The 18,848-nt window shown below is 35.2% G+C and overlaps 2 protein-coding genes across 5 annotated transcripts in view; both read right to left on the reverse strand.

The window, feature by feature from the left end:
• Positions 1-18,382, reverse strand: part of TRAPPC13 (trafficking protein particle complex subunit 13) — a 41,312-nt gene extending 22,930 nt beyond the window's left edge. For all 4 annotated transcript variants that reach the window (XM_057742392.1, XM_057742383.1, XM_057742374.1 and 1 more), the window contains exons 1-4: positions 18,243-18,382; positions 7,632-7,700; positions 6,963-7,062; positions 5,747-5,831 (exon numbers count right to left, since the gene is read on the reverse strand). In XM_057742392.1, the coding sequence (XP_057598375.1) occupies positions 5,747-5,831; positions 6,963-7,062; positions 7,632-7,700; positions 18,243-18,288 (300 nt within the window). In that variant the 5' untranslated portion in view covers positions 18,289-18,382. The remainder of the gene's footprint in view (positions 1-5,746; positions 5,832-6,962; positions 7,063-7,631; positions 7,701-18,242) is intronic.
• SHLD3 (shieldin complex subunit 3) lies at positions 14,265-18,378 on the reverse strand. Its single transcript, XM_057742437.1, has 2 exons — positions 18,243-18,378; positions 14,265-15,237 (listed from the first exon to the last, which is right to left on the reverse strand). The coding sequence occupies exon 2, from the start codon at positions 15,116-15,118 to the stop codon at positions 14,363-14,365; it is 756 nt and encodes a 251-aa protein (XP_057598420.1). The 5' UTR covers positions 15,119-15,237; positions 18,243-18,378; the 3' UTR covers positions 14,265-14,362.
• Positions 18,383-18,848: the final 466 nt, after the last annotated feature.

The following is an 18,848-nucleotide window of genomic DNA, read 5'->3' on the forward strand; positions in this document are numbered from 1 at the left end:
AATCTCCCAACACACAAAACCCCAGGGCCAGATGGCTTCACAGGCGAATTCTATCAAACATTTAGAGAAGAGCTAACACCTATCCTTCTCAAACTCTTCCAAAATTTAGCAGAAGGAGGAACAATCCCAAACTCATTCTACGAGGCCACCATCACCCTGACACCAAAACCAGGCAAAGATGTCACAAAAAAAGAAAATTACAGGCCAATATCACTGATGAATATAGATGCAAAAATCCTCAACAAAATACTAGCTAACAGAATCCAACAGCACATTAAAAAAATCATACACCATGATCAAGTGGGGTTTATCCCTGGGATGCAAGGATTCTTCAATACATGCAAATCAATCAATGTGATACATCATATCAACAAATTGAAGGATAAAAACCATATGATCATCTCAATAGATGCAGAAAAAGCTTTTGACAAAGTTCAACATCCATTTATGATAAAAACTCTCCAGAAGGTGGGCATAGAAGGAAATTACCTCAACATAATAAAAGCCATATATGAGAAACCAAAAGCCAAAATCATTCTAAATGGGGAAAAACTGAAAGCATTCCCTCTAAGAATAGGAACAAGACAAGTGTGTCCACTCTCACCATTATTATTCAACATAGTTTTGGAAGTTTGAGCCACAGCAATCAGAGGAGAAAAAGAAATCAAAGGAATCCAAATTGGAAAAGAAGAAGTAAAACTGTCACTCTTTGCAGATGACATGATATTATACATAGAAAATCCTAAAGACTCTACCAGAAAACTGCTAGCACCAATCGATGAATTTAGTAAAGTAGCAGGATACAAAATTAATGCACAGAAATCTGCTGCATTCACAAATACTAACAACGAAAAAGCAGAAAGAGAAATTAAGGAAACTGTCCCGTTTACCATTGCAACAAAAAGAATAAAATATCTAGGAATAAACCTGCCTAAGGAGGCAAAAGACCTGTATGCAGAAAACTATAAGACACTGATGAAAGAAATTAAAGACAATACAAACAGATGGAGGGACATACCATGTTCTTGGACTGGTAGAATCAACATTGTGAAAATGACTATCCCACCCAAAGCAATTTACAGATTCAATGCAATCCCGATCAAATTACCAATGGCATTTTTCACAGAACTAGAGCAAGAAATCTTACGATTTGTATGGAAATGCAAAAGACCCTGAATAGCCAAAGCAATCTTGAGGAGGAAAGATGGAGTTGGGGGAATTAGGCTTCCTGACTTCAAAGTATACTACAAGGCCACAGTGATCAAGACAGTATGGTACTGGCACAAAAACAGAAAGGAAGATCAATGGAACAGAATAGAGAGCGCAGAGGTAAACCCAAGCACATATGGGCAGCTTATCTTTGACAAAGGAGGCACGAATATACAATGGAAAAAAGACAGCCTCTTCAATAAGTGGTGCTGGGAAAATTGGACAGCAACATGCAAAAGAATGAAATTAGAACACTTCCTAACACCATACACAAAAATAAACTCCAAATGGATTAAAGACCTAAATGTAAGACCAGACACTATAAAACTCCTCGAGGAAAACACAGGCAGAACACTCTATGACATACACCAAAGCAAGATCCTTTTTGACCCACCTCCTAGAATCATGGAAATAAAATCAAGAATAAACAAATGGGACCTCATGAAACGTAATAGTTTTTGCACAGCAAAAGAAACCATAAACAAGACTAGAAGGCAACCCTCAGAATGGGAGAAAATACTTGCCAATGAAGCAATGGACAAAGGATTAATCTCCAAAATATACAAGCAGCTCATATAGCTTAATTCCAAAAAAGCAAATAACCCAATCCACAAATGGGCGGAAGACCTAAATAGACATTTCTCCAAAGAAGACATACAGATGGCCAACAAACACATGAAAAGATGCTCAACATCACTAATCATTAGAGAAATGCAAGTCAAAGCCACAATGAGGTATCACCTCACACCAGTCAGAATGGCCATTATCACAAAATCTAGAAACAACAAATGTTGGAGAGGGTGTGGAGAAAAGGGAACTCTCCTGCACTGTTAGTGGGAATGTAAGTTGGTACGGCCACTATGGAAAACAGTATGGAGGTTCCTTCAAAAACTAAAAAGAGAACTACCATATGATCCAGTAATCCCATTCCTGGGCATATATCCAGAGAAAATCATAATCAACAAAGAAACATGCACCATAATGTTCACTGCAGCACTATTTACAATAGCCAGGACATGGAAGTAACCTAAATGTCCATCGACAGAAGAATGGATAAATAAGATGTGGCACATATATACAATGGAATATTACTCAGCCATAAAAAGGAATGAAATGGAGCTATATGTAATGAGGTGGATAGAGCTAGAGTCTGTCATACAGAGTGAAGTAAGTCAGAAAGAGAAAGACAAATATTGTATGCTAACTCATATATACTGAATATAAAAAAAAAAAAGGTCCTGATGAAGCTAGTGACAGGACAAGAATAAGGATGCAGATGCAGAGAATGGACGCGGGATTGGGATGCGGGGGTGATGGGAAGCTGGGACGAAGTGAGAGAGTAGCACAGACATATCTACACTACCAACTATAAAATAGATAGCTAGTGGGAAGTTGCTGTATAACAAAGGGAGATCAATTCGATGATGGGTGATGCCTTAGATGGCCAGGACAGGGAGAACAGGAGCGAGTCGCAGGAGGGAGGGGATATGGGGATATATGTATAAATGCAGCTGATTCACTTTGGTGTACCTCAAAAGCTGGTACAAGAGTGTAAAGCAATTACATTCCAATAAAGGGCTTAAAAAAAAAAAAAAAGAACCAATGGTACAGACCACTAAAGTTAACTACTATTATTTTTTTAATTTATAGTACACTATGCTGTCTTTTGGTTATAGAACACTTCATTTTTTTGTAGCATGCTAAGGTTTTCAGATTTATACCTGAAAATTATTTTTCAATTAAAAAAAAAAACCCTAGTGGTTTCCAGTTAAACATGATAGATTAAACAGCATTTTTATTCTCAAAAACAACACTAAGATGTCAGTAAAGGAATAAAAAAAGTACAAATTCATAATCTCTTTTCCACATTCCAAAATTCCAGGAGCTATAAAAAATTAAACTTTTGAAGGCAGAATTCTGAGTAGCTGAAGTAATGGCAGTAGAGTAACTGTGAATCTCCCAAGTCATCCTCAAATAAATAAAATAAGATAAAATAAAATATACAAACTTTGTGTTAGTATAACTAGAGAGCAGCAAATGTCTAAACTTCAAATTACCTTTGAGAAGACAAATATCAAATTTCTGCAAGGTATTTCTCATGGTCTCATCATGAGACTTTGCAAAGAACAAGAGAAGTTCATGAAAAATTGAGCTTAAGAGAGAAAAGGAAGGTAGAGACAGGCCTATGAATGATGAAAAGTACTCCCAGAAAGACAAAGTCTATTCTCAGTGTCAAAATACTGAGGAAGTGCATTATTGGAAGATGAGAGCACAGCCTACAGGAGACCGAAGGTATATGTTTAATTGTGAAGAGGTAATTCTAGAAAGATAAGAATTCAGGGGAAAAAGAGAGTTAAAAAGGAAAAGAACCTTTTGGAAGTTGTCAGTGAAGAGAAGAAGAAGCAGGAGAGAAAGTTGAGGATGTTGTCATTCACAAGAAAGAGAAAAACTGAGGAATACTCTACCCTTTCTTCTTCCACCACCCTCCCAAAGCCACCTGATAAAGAAACCGCACTTTGCTTGCAAGGCTCTAAGAGAGTATTCTTGAACTAGGAATATCAAAGCACCCCAAGCTGCACTTCACAGAATGCAAAGCCAGCATCAGGCTTAATCCATACAAAAATACTACAAAAAGAAAACACACAATGATAATGTAAACAATTCACTGATCCAAACTGCCACCCAAAACCAACAGTGAAACAGAAGAAAACTGCAACGCAATATTCAAAGTGAATTAAATACCCTTGAAAAAACATTTGGAGATAATTACAAGGCACTCAGCGAAATATAGATTTGAATGAAAATTTACTAAGGGGAACTAAAGAAAAGCAGGCAATGAAAAGCCAATTTACATGTAATTGGAGTCTTCAAAATGATAAACAAAATGCTAGTTCTTAGTTGAGACTAAGAAGACTCTTGGCAATGTACTGCTCAATAAACAGTGGGTATCAGTTATTACTCCAAACATCACTGCTTTTATACAAATTAAAACTGAGCAAAGCCCACAGAAATACAATGATATATTTTATGAGAAATATGCTATGGTAATATTTGCTCTTTTTAATATTGACTTAAATTACACACATTTGCTGATTTATTCATCTTACAATAATAAATTAAACATTTACTGAATGCCAACTGTATGCCAGGGCAAAAGTATACATTCTTGAAGTTCTGAAAGTCAGACCTTTTCATAATCAGAGGCAGGCAAATTTTTTCTTTAAAAGGCCCGATAGCAAATATTTTAGACTCTGCAGGTCATACAGTCTGCTGCAACTACACAATTCTGATACTGTATCTTAAAATCTGCCACAGATAATACATAAACGAATGAATGTGGCTATGTGTCAATAAAACTTTACTTATGGACACTGAAATTTGAATTTTGTATAATGTTCACGTCACAAAATCTTTTGTTTTCAATCATTTAAACACGTAAAACCATTCTTAGCTTAGCTTCATATTGTCTTGCAAAAACAGGCAATGGATCAAATTTGGCCTGCAGGCTGTACTCTGACAACCCCTGATTTAATGAAAGGCAGAAACCCTATCCACAGAAAGACAAACATGTACATGTATGCAAAAATTTGCATCCAGTTTCTGGAAGTTGGGTCATGTATGAAATTTGGAATATATGCTCTCTGAGGTCCTTTTCAATTCTAGTATTTCCTGATCATTTTTCAATCTCAGTCTAACTGGACTTCCCTTTTCCTTCCATAGGCAATACTCTAGTGACTTAAACTCACCACCTGAAGACAGCTTTGACAACTTCTCAACCACATACAATGAATTTTTTCTTTTTTATGCCCTTTGCCTTGTGGATAAATTTCAAGTTGTTTAACTGGGCTAGCATATTCTCTCTCTTGATTTCTCAAAATTGCAAGAATCTTCTAACTGGCTTATTTCCTACAAACCATCCCATACAATGCTTTCATGTCAGTCTTCCAACACAGCCTGAATACCTCTGCTCAAAAGTTTCCACTGACTGCACACTGTCTTAAAATAACCTTAGCCTTAGTCTTGCTTTTAAGATGCTCCACTGTATGGCTACTACATATCTCTACAACCTTATCTACTCTTACTAAGTGAATTTTGTTCACTGCTACAAGAACACATTACATATTCCTATGTCTCTGCTTCTGATCACCATGCCCCTTTGTTTTTTCTTCTAAATCCTGACATTTTTTCAAGATCCTCTTGTGTTCCCTCTCCTTCAATAAGCCTTCCTGAATGAGGCAATTCCCAGTGATCTTTTCTCCTCTTCAAATTTTATTATGTTAATCACAAATTATTAAAATAAATTTAAAGTGTTATTTACCTTTGGTACATTTTCTCATCCAAGCTATCACAAACTTTGAGAATAAGGAAAAATGACTCTGTGCATAGCATATCTTGAACTTTAGTTGTTCAATTAATGCTTATTATTAATGACAAGTAAAAAGTCCAGTATCAAACAGGCATTTTAATGAAGTTTCAAAACATAAGAATAGAAATTAAAAAGTTAAAAAAAATTATCCCAAACAAGAACGCCACTTACTTTAACCAATATATCTTTTACAACTTGATTGCTATCATTATGAACGCTGATATAACTGGAAAAGGTCTCTCCCAAAAATATATTCCTGTGAAATAAAATAAATTTTTAGGCAGAAATCCATTCAAGTTTTATCATAAATATTCTATTTGCACACCACTGAGAATGTCAAATGGAGAAGTTACTAAAGGATAGAGATCAGGTGAAATACTATTTCAATATTTCTCTGTTTACACTAGGCTGCTCACTCCTCACCTAGTGCAATTCAAAATACAGATTTAATCTATAAAACATGCTACATATCTTGACTCTCAACTACTGCTCAAACTGCCAGCCCTCCTAAAAATAAGTCATTGAAATCAGATCCATATTAAGAGTCTTAAGATTTGTTATTGAGGAAGCTAGAAAAAGGCAATTTTTGAAATAACTTATGCCCCGAATCTAGAAGATACCAAGTTACTGATCTCAGAGTATTTTTTACCAATCTATTTTATTTTTCTAAGTTATTCTAATAAAAATAATGACTAGTGGCATTACTTTATAAGTATATGTTAGATATAATGCATATAAACATACAAATATATGTAGGTATATTTATAAAAATATTTTAATATAAATACATTTTTTACATGAATATATTTCAAAGCTTTCAAGACATTCGTCAACGATCACATTCTGTAAACCTGTTTAAAAAACCTGAAAAATTCCTTTTGGTCTCAAATTGTCTCAGTTGCAAACAGAGTGGAATCAAGGACTTCAACCTCACTAATAATCTAGAGTAAGAGAATACCTAAGAGCAAGAGAAGGAATAAAACATTTAGAACTGCTAATGAGCTGACAAGTCCAATAACTTATGTTGGTAAAGGGCTATGAAGGTGGATAAAAGAGCTGCTTCTAAAAGACACTGAGATTAAATCAGTTAAAATAAAAGGAAAACGTAGGCATTAAAAAATATAATAAAAAAAAAATAATAAGATCTAAAGAAGTCAAAATTCTACCTACCACTCTAGGAACCACTTTTAATATTTTAGCATGCGTCTTATTTTTTTTAATTAAAAAAAACAAAACAGAATCACATGGTATAATTTTCATAACTTTTTCTTTCCCCAACCACTTAAATGTGTCATGAGCATTTTTCCATCCCATAGTTACTTTTTGAAAACATGATTTGTAATAGCTTCAGAGTGTTATGTTTCTAATGTGAACATATCATTCTTACCCAAAATTCTGTGGTAAAGTCAACATTTCTCCCAACATTAAAATTTCTGCACCATTTACAGTTGAAGGATCATCTCTCATGAGTTGGTTAAAGAGGTCTCCTGTAGAAAGAGAAAAACATCAAATTCTAACATCTACCTTGGAAATAACTTTTATTTATGTGAAGAAACAGTTGGGAGAGATATTAAAAAAAAAATCTCATAAAAATTATATTTAAAAAAAATCTAATTTTAATCTTCACTACAACAAATGCATGCCAAAAAATTCTGCTTCTAACAGGAAATGAACACTTCAGGAACAAAGGAAAACATAGGTTATGAGATATAAAATACAGAAAGCTCCAATAATTTAAAATAAAGGGAATGCTAACATACATTGATGGAACATCTGAGGATAAATGAAATTTTAATAGTATCATTACGAAGAATGTGTTTTTACTAAAACTAAAAGTCTCTTGTTGCCACAGGATATCAACAGTATCCTGATTTATAAATTATGAGTGAGATCTATTACTCAGGTGGCCACCACTCACATGTACAAAAGCAGGCAACAAAGAATGCAGCAAAAAGTAAGCATAAGATTGGCAAGGCTAGGCTTATTCCAAGGTAATGCACGCAATCCAGGTTCCAACTTTTCCCTAGGTACAAGGAAGATAAAGCATGCGTCATACCAGGTAGGTCTTTCTCTTCACATGTCACTGGAATATTGGTGAACAAAGTAGGCTTAGTCAACCGCATCACTGTCAATTGAGAAAGAAGGAAAAAAAAGAAAAAAAGAAAGAAAGAAAATATTAATATCATTTTATGCCAGTATTCCCAAATTGAATGTATGGTATTCATCAATTTTATTTTTTTTTTTAAGATTTTTTGATGTGGATCATCTTTAAAGTCTTTATTGAATTTGTTACAATATTGCTTCTGTTTTATGTTTTTTTGGTATTTTTTTTCAGTTGTGAGGCATGGGGGATCTTAGCTCCCCGACCAGGGATTGAACCCGCACTCCCTACATTGGAAGGCAAAGTCTTAACCACTGGACCATCAGGGAAATATCACCATCAATTTTATATTAGTATAAAATATAATCTAAATACTTCCTAAAGAATATAATATTAAGTATTTCCTAAGATTATTACACAGCAATGATTTACTAATAATGTTAATATATAACAAAGAATTTTATATATGACAAAAAACAATTTTGCTTTTATTTACAACCTAATGAATTATAAAAATTAAATGCAAATACAATATGCCTCATTATACAAAAAGTAGAAAATAAAAGAATTTCAAAGCTTATGTTATATTAGCAGAATAAAGCTTTAAAAAAACCTGAGTGACTTCACAATATCAACAAAATATTAACCAATTTTAGTCTAATCGGGGAAAAAATGTTTAGATGCATCATTCTGAATATGAAAGAATAATTTTATGCTAAAAGGATTTTTGTAAACTTTATCCCTTGGTTATAATCACAAGGCTACTAAAGTTCAGTAAGTAGCCCTTTAGTAATATTAATTCTGTGTACAAATTATGAAAGCATCAGTTAATGTGTAGGTTTATATAATTCCAACCAAAACTAGTATTTGTTCTTGGAACATGACAGAATGTATCTAAAGTTTATCTAGAAAAACAAATAAAAATAAGCTATAGAAAAATGGCTTATTAATGCAAGATACACAGATATGTTAGACAATTTTTAAAAATTATTAGGATGCAGCAAAAACAAAACAAATCAACATTACAAGGTGCTAGGACAACTGGTTCACTATCTGGGAAAAATAAAATTTAGTTAACAAATTTATTTCAAATATCAAACAAACTGCATATGTATCAAACAGTTAAAGAGACAAAAATTAAGCAACAGAAAACTAGAAAAAGTGAAAATTAAATCTAGACTAGTGAGGACAGGACATCCTAATTAAAAAATCTTTTCCAATTATTTCTTAAGATTGACATTAGACCACATCAAAATAAAGACAAAAATATAGAAGTAAAAATCATACAAACTCATAAAATATTTCAGACAATGAATCCCAGAAGACCATTTCTTTATAGTCTATTAAAATGTTCATTCAACTCAAAACCCCAAACTGTGAAAACTATTGACCTAAATGGTCAGTGCACAATATGTGGTATTCATCAACATATGTAAAAATGTACCACCTAACTACTAATACACTAGCTGTATCATTCATATCAAATGTAGCGCCTTTCTCATTTTGGTCTTAGTTTAAATATCTTTCTCAGAAAAAAAGGAACATGTCACCCTGTTTCTCTCATAGCACCTTGTATTTACCATGAATTATGTTTATTCACATATTAGTTTATGGCACTCCTATCCAGACTCCCCCTACCCAGCCTCCTACCCAAACTCCTTGAAGTATGTATGTATCTTATGTATCATGTTAAGTTTTGTGGCCTCGGTGCTTGACATGGGTTCTGGCACACAGTATTAGCACCTCACCAAAATCCTCAAGTAAGTGCTATTTTTGAAGATGTAAGTTTCATGAACTGAGGCTATCAAACAATGTTATATTAAATAGACAGACGCTGAAATAGTCAATAAATGCTAACCTTAAAATTTCTGAAGTCACTTGTGTAGCTGGTATTTACTGAGCATTTACTAGTGCCAGACATTATGGTAAATACTTCACAAGTTATTAACACATTTAATTCTCAAAACTATAAGACTGGAATTATCATTATCCTTCTTTAACAGATAAGGAGGGTGCCTTGAGAGGGTAATTTGCATATAAAAGATTATAAAGGAGATAGATGATAGAACTAGATTTGCACTCAGGTGGCTTCACTCTGCTCGAAAATAATTTTCCCTATTATTAATTATAAGCCCAGGGTCATAAACCTGGAATGTCATGCTTTATCAGAAACATCCCCTGGGAATTCAAAGTCCAACTCTATCTCAAACAGAACATTAACCAGCTACACATCAATGACGTGGGTGGGGGATTGAATGAGGAAGTGTTTCAAATCTCTTTCACTTTTACTTTTAACTAGGAAAACATTAAAATTAAGTGCAATCTGAAGGAGATAAAAAGCTGTTCTGAAAATGTCAAACAGGAAACAGCTTTTCTCACAATCTTTTAAGACTCTAAGCTCACTTTTAACATCAACTGGTGTTCTAGTTCTTTTTGTTTTCATTTCAGATAAGACCAAATCTTAACAAATAAAGGGGAAATACACTCTCAAGGGAATTCTGAACTACTCTTTTTAAAAAGTATTCTTCATAACATTGTAAATCAATTATAATCCAATAAAAAATTAAAAAAAAAGTTATACTCAGTGTTAAAAAGTAAACAAGTTAAATATAAATTTGGAATGATAAGGGCTTCCTAGGTGGGGTAGAGGTTAAGAATCCGCCTGCCAATGCAGAGGACATGGGTTCGATCCCTGCTCCAGGAAGATCCCACATGCCGCGGAGCAACTAAGCCCGTGTGCCAAAAAAATAAAAATGAAAATAAAATAAATAAATTTGGAATGCTAAAAAAAAAGTGTTCTTGAATTCACCTAGACGTGTAGCCAGCTTATTTGATTATATGCTCAAACTTCCATTATGTACAAAAGTCTTTTAAAGCTTAATTTTTACTGATTCTGTGGTTTTCTAGAGGATGAGACAGCAGAGGGTAGGTAAAGAACAACCCTCCATTAAGAATAAAAAGGTCCCAACCTGGAATTTAAAGTATCAGTTTTCTTCCTATTTTCAAAAGAAGGTAAAAATCAGCAAGAGGGGATAGCAGTTGGTAAGAAACGCTATCACCTTTTGCAGGCAAAGAAAATTACTATAAAGTACAACTTGTCATACTGCAGATTTTTAAACACAAACTGAGAAAGCCAAGTTAGTAACATAAAACTATCTCATTCCTTGAAGGATGATCCAAAGTATGTCCATATCAAGTACAGATTTAAACCTCAGTATTTCCTGTCTTATAATGAATTAATGAACCTCAAAAATTAAATACAATGTTGGAAAAGAACAAATATCAATAAGTAACAGGGTTTTAAAAAACTGGCAAAGAAACTATAATAAAGCACTTGTTATTACACGGTAATGATATATCCAGCCTTAAATGGTTAAAGCAGGTTCTTGGTCAAAAATTAAAGACACAGGGCTTCCTAGGTGGCACAGTGGTTAAGAATCCGCCTGCCAATGCAGGGTACACCGGTTCGATCCCTGCCCCAGGAAGATACCATACGCCGAGGAGCAACTAAGCCTGTGTGCCACAACTATTGAGCCTGCGCTCTAGAGCCTGTGCGCCACAACTACTGAGCCCCTTGTGCTGCAACTACTGAAGCCCATGCATCTAGCGCTCGTGCTCTGCAACAAGAGAAGCCACCACAGTGAGGAGCCTGTGCACCACAATGAAGAGTAGCCCCCACTTGCCACAGCTACAGAAAGCCTGTGTGCAGCAATGAAGACCCAACCAGCCAATAAATAAATAAATTTATAAAAAAAAAATAAAGATGCAAAAAAGAATATGTTATTTTTAGTCGAGTGACAAATATTCACTACACACATTGCACATTTAGTGCCGTGTGTAGAAAACACTCTCAGTGGAACTCACAAAATACAGACATTTGATTTACCTATGAAATTCAGATTTCAGCCAAAACCTTATAGAAAAAACTTTTTTAAGTCTTCAGTAAATTAAAAAAAAAAGATAGGCTTGAGGTTATAAACTAATGAATTAGGCCAATTCAACTTACATATACATTTTGCTTGGCCAGAACATTAAAAAAAATTATGTTGAATCTTCTTCAGTTTCAGTCTTACCTGTCTAGTTCCTGAAGGCATTCAGGTTTGTGAACCTTGGGATAATTTGGGCATTTTGAGCAGATTAAGTCAATGTGAATCATTATGCAGGAGCTCATCTTAGAAATTTTCAAAAAATGGTCTTTAAATTATTTGCTAAGTTGGCAAATAAAGTTAAATTCATGTGATGCCCTCCACATCTTTTTTCTTAGAATTTGAATTAACATTTATTTGAAAGTGGATAGCTTATCAGGGAAAAATAAAAGTATGGTAGTGTTGCCACTTTCCTAGAGAGTAAATGCTTTGGCATTTTACCAAATGCCCTCAGATTCACCTTCCTGTATGTGTCTGTTTCCCCAACTTATTCATGTTTATGACTTAACAGTGGAACCCAGAAATACTGGGGAGCCCTACTATTAAGAAGGCTTCAAAGACTTGGCAGTGGATTCTAAATTCTTAGGCCTATTACCACCTAACCATTGTCTAGGTAGGTGAGAAATGAATCACTCCTGCCTTTAAGATCATGGCACTATTTGCAGTAAAACTCCGTCTTCATCTTCCCAGTTTTGATTCACCTTTTCATTGTTTCTCAAAGGGTTCGTAGAAAGCAACTTACACAGAGTAAATAAGAGAAATTTAAATCCGCCACATATGAAGACAAAGAAGCTCTTTTTAATGTGTGATTCTTGAATTAAAAAAACTGTTCATAAGAAGCCCATAAGAAAATATTCATAAGAATACTTTCAGTTCTGTGTATAATCATTTCAAAAGAATAAAAATGTATCATATGGACCCAGGAGGGGAAGGGGAGGGTGGGACAATTGGGAAATTAGGATTAACATATGCACACTACCATGCGTAAAATAGCTAGCTAGCAGGAACATGATATAAAGCACAGGAAGCTCAGCTCAGAGCTCCATGATGACCTAGACAGGTGGGATGGGGGCATAGGGGTGGGAGGGAGGTCCAAGAGGGAGGGGATATAGGTATACATATAGCTGATTCACTTCACTGTACAGCAGAAACTAACACAACATTGTAAACCAATTACACTCTAATAAAAAAAAATTTAAAAACTAAACAAAATAAAACTCTGTGGCTATATAAGTGAGCCTGTCTTATGATTACCTAGCTTTTAACCCTTGATTAGCAACCTAATGCTAAATAAGACCTGAACAAAAAAAAAATCAAATCCACCATTTATGATTGCGTTAGCCAACCCTTATTTGGAAAGCTTGCTGGTAATAATGAATAACCTCTTGACTTTTCTCCAGCAGTTTTGACTGAAAAGTAAGATAACTAATGAACAAAACAGGAAGTAATTACTGACAAAGTCACCTTGGAAACTCCCTCTACACCTGGTGATTTTTCACTTAAAGACTTCTGGAAGCATTCATGCGCATGATGATTATTTTCCACAGAGCAGTCTCATTTGAGACCATAAAAAAGCTACTAAAGTAGTTAAAAACCAAACTGTGTTTGGATAGTGTGAAACCTAATTAGAAAAGATAACCTCTTTTAGTTGAAAATTGGTAGACTCCTATGTTTTAAGCAACCTCAGCCAGCTCAGGCTATCAGAAACCATCCAAAGGGCACATTTACCATTATTTTTGAGCCCCTGCCATGCCAGGTACTGCGCCACAAGGCAAATGTGCTTCTGCCTTTATAAATGAGTACTGTCTTACTGGTTTTTTTCAGGGATGTAGTTTAACTACTTAATAATAGTGATTCCATGTTAGCTCCATGGGGGCAGGATCCATGTTTGTCTCCTTTCTTACTTTACTCTAGCACCTAGCTCATGGCAGGCATTCAAATTTGTTAAATAAACATATTTTTTAATAAACCTTTTATTATACAATCACTTTGGATATTTCTATAAAATGATGTGTAAACCCAATTTATAACATTTTGCTATGGGAAACCCACGACTCCAAGAACCAGAGAATTAGGAATCAGCATTAACAGCCATTAAGATCGAATTACCTGTATTAAATAAAGAATAACTTGATCTCTTATCCATATTTGATACTTCACTTCAAAAGAGCTTATTGCCTTAAAGATATATTATGGTCTTAGACAAATTATACATTTTATACTTTTGTTTCAAAACATATCAACTATTGTCTGTTACATATCTTTGAAAATAACAGCAGAATCTAGGCTGGTCTCAATTCGAATACCACATTCAAGCTATGTGAATACCATTCCCAATAGAACTGGTTTTAGTTTTATCTTTTAAAAAAATCATCACACTTCAGGTGAGTATAGATAAAGTACTGTAAAATTAGATTTGGGGGATTTAACAAAATCCAAACTATTCAGTGTAATTCATAGGAATATCTAATTCAATCACTGAAAAAGTAACAGAACAAAAGGAATAGAACATTTTACCTTTAAATTCAGTATAAATAATAATTTATCACAATTCATTTAAAAGGAGGCTGCTCAAAGTAGAACCCAGAAAGTTCCTGACTTAAGTGACAAGCCTAGGAATTCACCTGATACTTATTTCTGGGTTACAAACTGTACACGTATTGTCACACAATCATCACACAATTAAAAATTTATTCATCTCTTGCAGTTCCTACTCAGTTCATTCAGAATATTCTTCTTTTTGACAATCAGAGGAATTCATTACATACTAAAAATAACACCATATTTATGCACAAATAAGTTAATTTTCCCAGTAAGAGCTAATCTTCCTTTAAGAAGATTTCCCACATATTCACAGTACAACACATCACAGAACACCCATATCTGGCCTAAATGTCTCTGAATCGTAGCATTACAAGATGGAAGTTCATTGCACCTGATCATTCGGCTGAGTTTTGCCCAAATGTCTTCCAGAGTTTGGTTGTTACAAACAGAGTGTTCTATTGTCCATCTTGCTCTATAAAATGAGTGCAAATTTAGTGCCTTTAAACTATCTTGCAATTTTTTAGACAAAGGAAAAATATTTTCAGTACAATTACTGTTGGGAAGTGAAACACTCCAAGACCTCTTCTTGTGGTGTTTTCCTTTTTCTGATTGTTTATCCAGACTTTCAGAATTAGTCTGTTCATTCAGTGTGTGTGATCGGATTAAGTGCTTCTTTTTTTTCAAATTAGGTTGAAACTCCAATAGATCTACTGTGCAATCATAACTCTGCGATTTAGTATCATGTTCTGAAATGCTTAAGTACTGTCTCACATCTTCAGCTGCCTCTTCAGAAATCACAGGTGGTGATCTTTTAGGTCTAAGTGGAAGTCTGGACCCATCATGTGGAAACCATGGAATAAATCTCGACAGTGGACGTCTAGGAGAGTCTTGAATTACTTCCTCTGCAATTTTTGCCAGTTGTGCGGGATCACTCTCATATGGTCGATAATGTAATATTACTTCTGTAGTCATTCTGCAGTAATCCAGTTACTCTTAATGAAGAGAAAATTTCTTAGCTGCGCTCCTTAGAGCTAGAATGCAATTTATAAATACAAGACTCTCTCTCTTTCCAAATCAGAGGGAAACAGGACCTAAAGTGGAAGTATTGCAAAGAATAAGATATGGTAGGGATAGCCTATATACAGATAGGCAGGCAAAAAAGAAAAAACAAAACAAATTTCAATATGATATTTTATCAAAGTCCTATTGGTAAATGTGAATGTAACCCACAAAACTGGAAATCCTTTTTCTCACCAAAATAAGGGATCTGGATTAGATGCCCTATAATATCCATTCAGCCTGAAACTGCCAGTAATCAACATGTTTAACTGATCAGATATAACGAATTTGGAAGTATTGGTATTAATATGTTAGGTAATAAAAATCTTAAGACTATAGCAGAAACAAAGAGTAAATTAGTAGTTTTAAAATACTAGATTCATATGACAATAATGAACAAAAATGTAATAATACTAAAAAGCTTGAGACGTGAATTGAGGACAATGAAAATCACTGTAATTTTTAATCTACTTTGAAGAAAATGGATCATTTTATACTTTAAAACCACATGAATTCTACCAAAATATATAGACAGAATACTTAATTTTATTTCATTCTCAGTAGTAAATACTGAAAACATGAAAATGGTTTAACTTTGCATTTTAACCAGGCTAGGAACTGGTTTCCTGAGAAAGTCTCATCTATATAACTGAGGCACTTAAGCAGTGTCAAAACTTTAGTAGCATGGCTCCTGAATTCCAATTTGGAGGATGAACAAGAAGGCTAGAGTCTTACTTTTTTTCCTTTTAGAACACATAAGTCTTTAAGTTGCCCCAAATTAAGTCATTGATAATAAGTTCCAGCATAGAGTACACAGGCTCAAGAATGGAGCCTTCCAGGATCTGCTAGTTAGGATTCCTGATTGGGCCCAAAGGATTTGAAAGACCCTGAGCCATAATGCAGGGTCTTTCAAATCCTAGCTACCAGAGGAAACAACAAGAGTCAAATCCCTTCTTCCAAAAATCATTAGAGAACTACTTGATGGGTTCTCCCATTGCCAGGATGACTGTGAGTGGGGGCTCTTTGTCATGAAGTCACAATACTCATTTAACCACTGATTCTGAAAAGTCAAAAGAAGTAACCAAACTCATAATGATTCTTTTCCTTAGTATTAATGTCCACTGACTAATAGATTTGGCAACTCAAATTCATAAATGACTGTGATCCTTGACATCCATAATTGTTAACATGGATTTAAATACAGACAGCATATTCTTTCAAGAATTAATAATGCTTTCATTTTTTTCTTCCCTCTTCCTTACACTTTCACATTTTAAGACATGGCATTGAGAATTCTTTCATTGTTGTCTGAACTTATTCAGTATTGTCTTCCAGGGACAAAGGTTGTGAGAGCTCCTTAATATTTTACATAGATATGAAAGTAAACTTTTATGACAATACATATTGATATATTTGGTATCCAACACAGATAAAATTAAAACTTGTGAAAATTCTTGGATAACTGAACAGTGGGGCCAAAGAGCTTTAAGAAAGCTGAAACTAACAGTGAATTTCAAAGCACTGGTCCTTTAGGTTGCTAAAATACTCTTCCCCAGGAACCTTCTGTTTTGGAAAATAGAAGATACCTGGGAAAGAATATTGTAGCAGCCTAAAAGGACAATGGCAGTTAGCCTCCACATCACTGGAATTTAACTGTATTTAATAGCTTCCAATTTGTATGATCCCAAAATGATACGTAGCAGCTAACAGACTTGTTCCAAATTCCCATCAAAATACTAAGGGAATGATGTCTGAAAATGCTCTTTCCTTCATTAGGAAGCAACATGGAGTCTTAGAAAGATGAAGGCCTTGTGTTGAAATACTACCTCAATCACTTACTAGCTCTGTGATCTTGAAAAAGTTTAACTTCTGAGAATTAAATAATATACATTCCACATACTAGATATGATACTGAGATAAAGAACATGACAATATCTCTTCTTCTTTCTTCAGGAATAAGCCACTTCAGTTCAGGCCACTTGCTCAGGCTAAGCTCACAGGTCCTATTGATATTACAGTAATTAATATTTCAGTTTCTTAATTCTACAGTCAGAGACAGTTCTGATAACCCCAACTATCAGTATATTATTTTAGGCTACAAATGAAACTGGTGAGCTTCTGGAATGTTTGATGCTTACAACATAACTGAGGGGATAAGGGTCCCTCAAAATGGATGTCACAAGAGAGGTTAAGTGCAATTCATTTGAATTCACATGTCTGTCGAGCATCTTCTCAGCTCCGTCCAAGAAGACATCGGTAACCACAGAGTACTACATCCAAGAAATAAGTGCATTTGTGGTAGCAGAGAACAGATGAAATAAAGCTGAAAGCACTTCAAATAAAAGGTTTCAGAAAACAACAGGAATTACAGAAAAAGTATGCCCAGCTCATTTTCCCTATATAATGATCCAATTAAATCATCAAATTTACTCAAAATTGTTTGCTGTGTACAGAAAATGAAAACTGACACGAATTTTCCCATATACACAATACTCTGACGTAAACAGTGAGTTTTAACAAACCTAAATTATATGTTGCAGTACTATGTATTTAGAAATCCTTGGCCGAATACTAGACTAATTTCATAGATGAAGCTGAAGCCTGGTAACTTTGCCACTGCCGCATGAAGAGACAAGAGACAGAAGGAAAGACCATTTTAGATACCCCTGTTAATCATCTCGGTTCACAGAGCTCTCCCCTGGTAGGGTGGGGACGTCAGCATCTGCAGCTAAAATCTGTCCGGTGACTGCAGCAGCGTATAACAGAGTAAGTAATTTACCAAGTACCTCTTCCATTCTAAGGGGGGTGGGGGTGGGGGTAGGGGTGGGGAGGTGGTTCTCAAACCTGAAAAGCAAAGAGGAGAAATAGCTTCCTCTCGCTTGGCGCCAAGGAACCGAGCTGGAGGGCGAGCATTGACAGTGTTTAAGAAGGACGAGGCCTACGTCCCAGAGGCCAGGTCTATGTGCCAGACGCTTCGAGAACTAGTGAGAGAAAGGGAGAAAACAGATGAAACGGAGTCCGGTTCGCAAAAGTTTACCTTTCAGGGCCAGCAGGTGCTCCTGTTTGGGGGGATTCACTTCCATCTTGATCGGTACTTTAGACCCACTGCCTACGGAGGCTGAAGAGGTTCAACCAGCTTGGACGAAAACAAAAGCGCACTTTCGGGAAGCCAGGGCATCAAACGCACTCCCAACAGTTTGTCTCTGCCGGTGGTGCCTTAAAGGCTCTTCTTACCACGTCCTTTAAGAACCCAACGACTTCTGTCTACCAAAGCCATCTCTTGCCTCTCAGAGACTTGTACATAAAATACTTCTCTATTTTCCAGGCACAGTCACACACCGCGACTTCAAAAAACCACTCCTCGGTGACAATTCACGGCCTCCCAAAAACCTACACTGCGGAGTAAATGACACTGATGTGGCATGCTGGGACTTGTAGTTCAAAAGCCGCATGGCATGCAGGGAGATGTGGTCCCCCCTCGCCCCGTTCGTTTTGCAACTGGGGAGAAGAGATCGTTACTGGAGCGGGAATTTCGCCCCCAAACTTTACTTTTGTTTTATCCCTTTTTTTTCTCTTAATTTTACTCCTTTCATCAATTTCAGACTCCTCAGTAATAACAATAAACAATAAAGCGCCCACGCAC

Source organism: Hippopotamus amphibius, chromosome 1, assembly GCF_030028045.1.
Source record: "Hippopotamus amphibius kiboko isolate mHipAmp2 chromosome 1, mHipAmp2.hap2, whole genome shotgun sequence".
Classification (NCBI taxonomy): Eukaryota; Metazoa; Chordata; class Mammalia; order Artiodactyla; family Hippopotamidae; genus Hippopotamus; species Hippopotamus amphibius.

Excerpts from the sequence above, each read along its gene's own strand:
- SHLD3 (XM_057742437.1), bottom strand. The coding sequence starts at position 15,118 with ATGACTACAGAAGTAATATTACATTATCGACCATATGAGAGTGATCCC.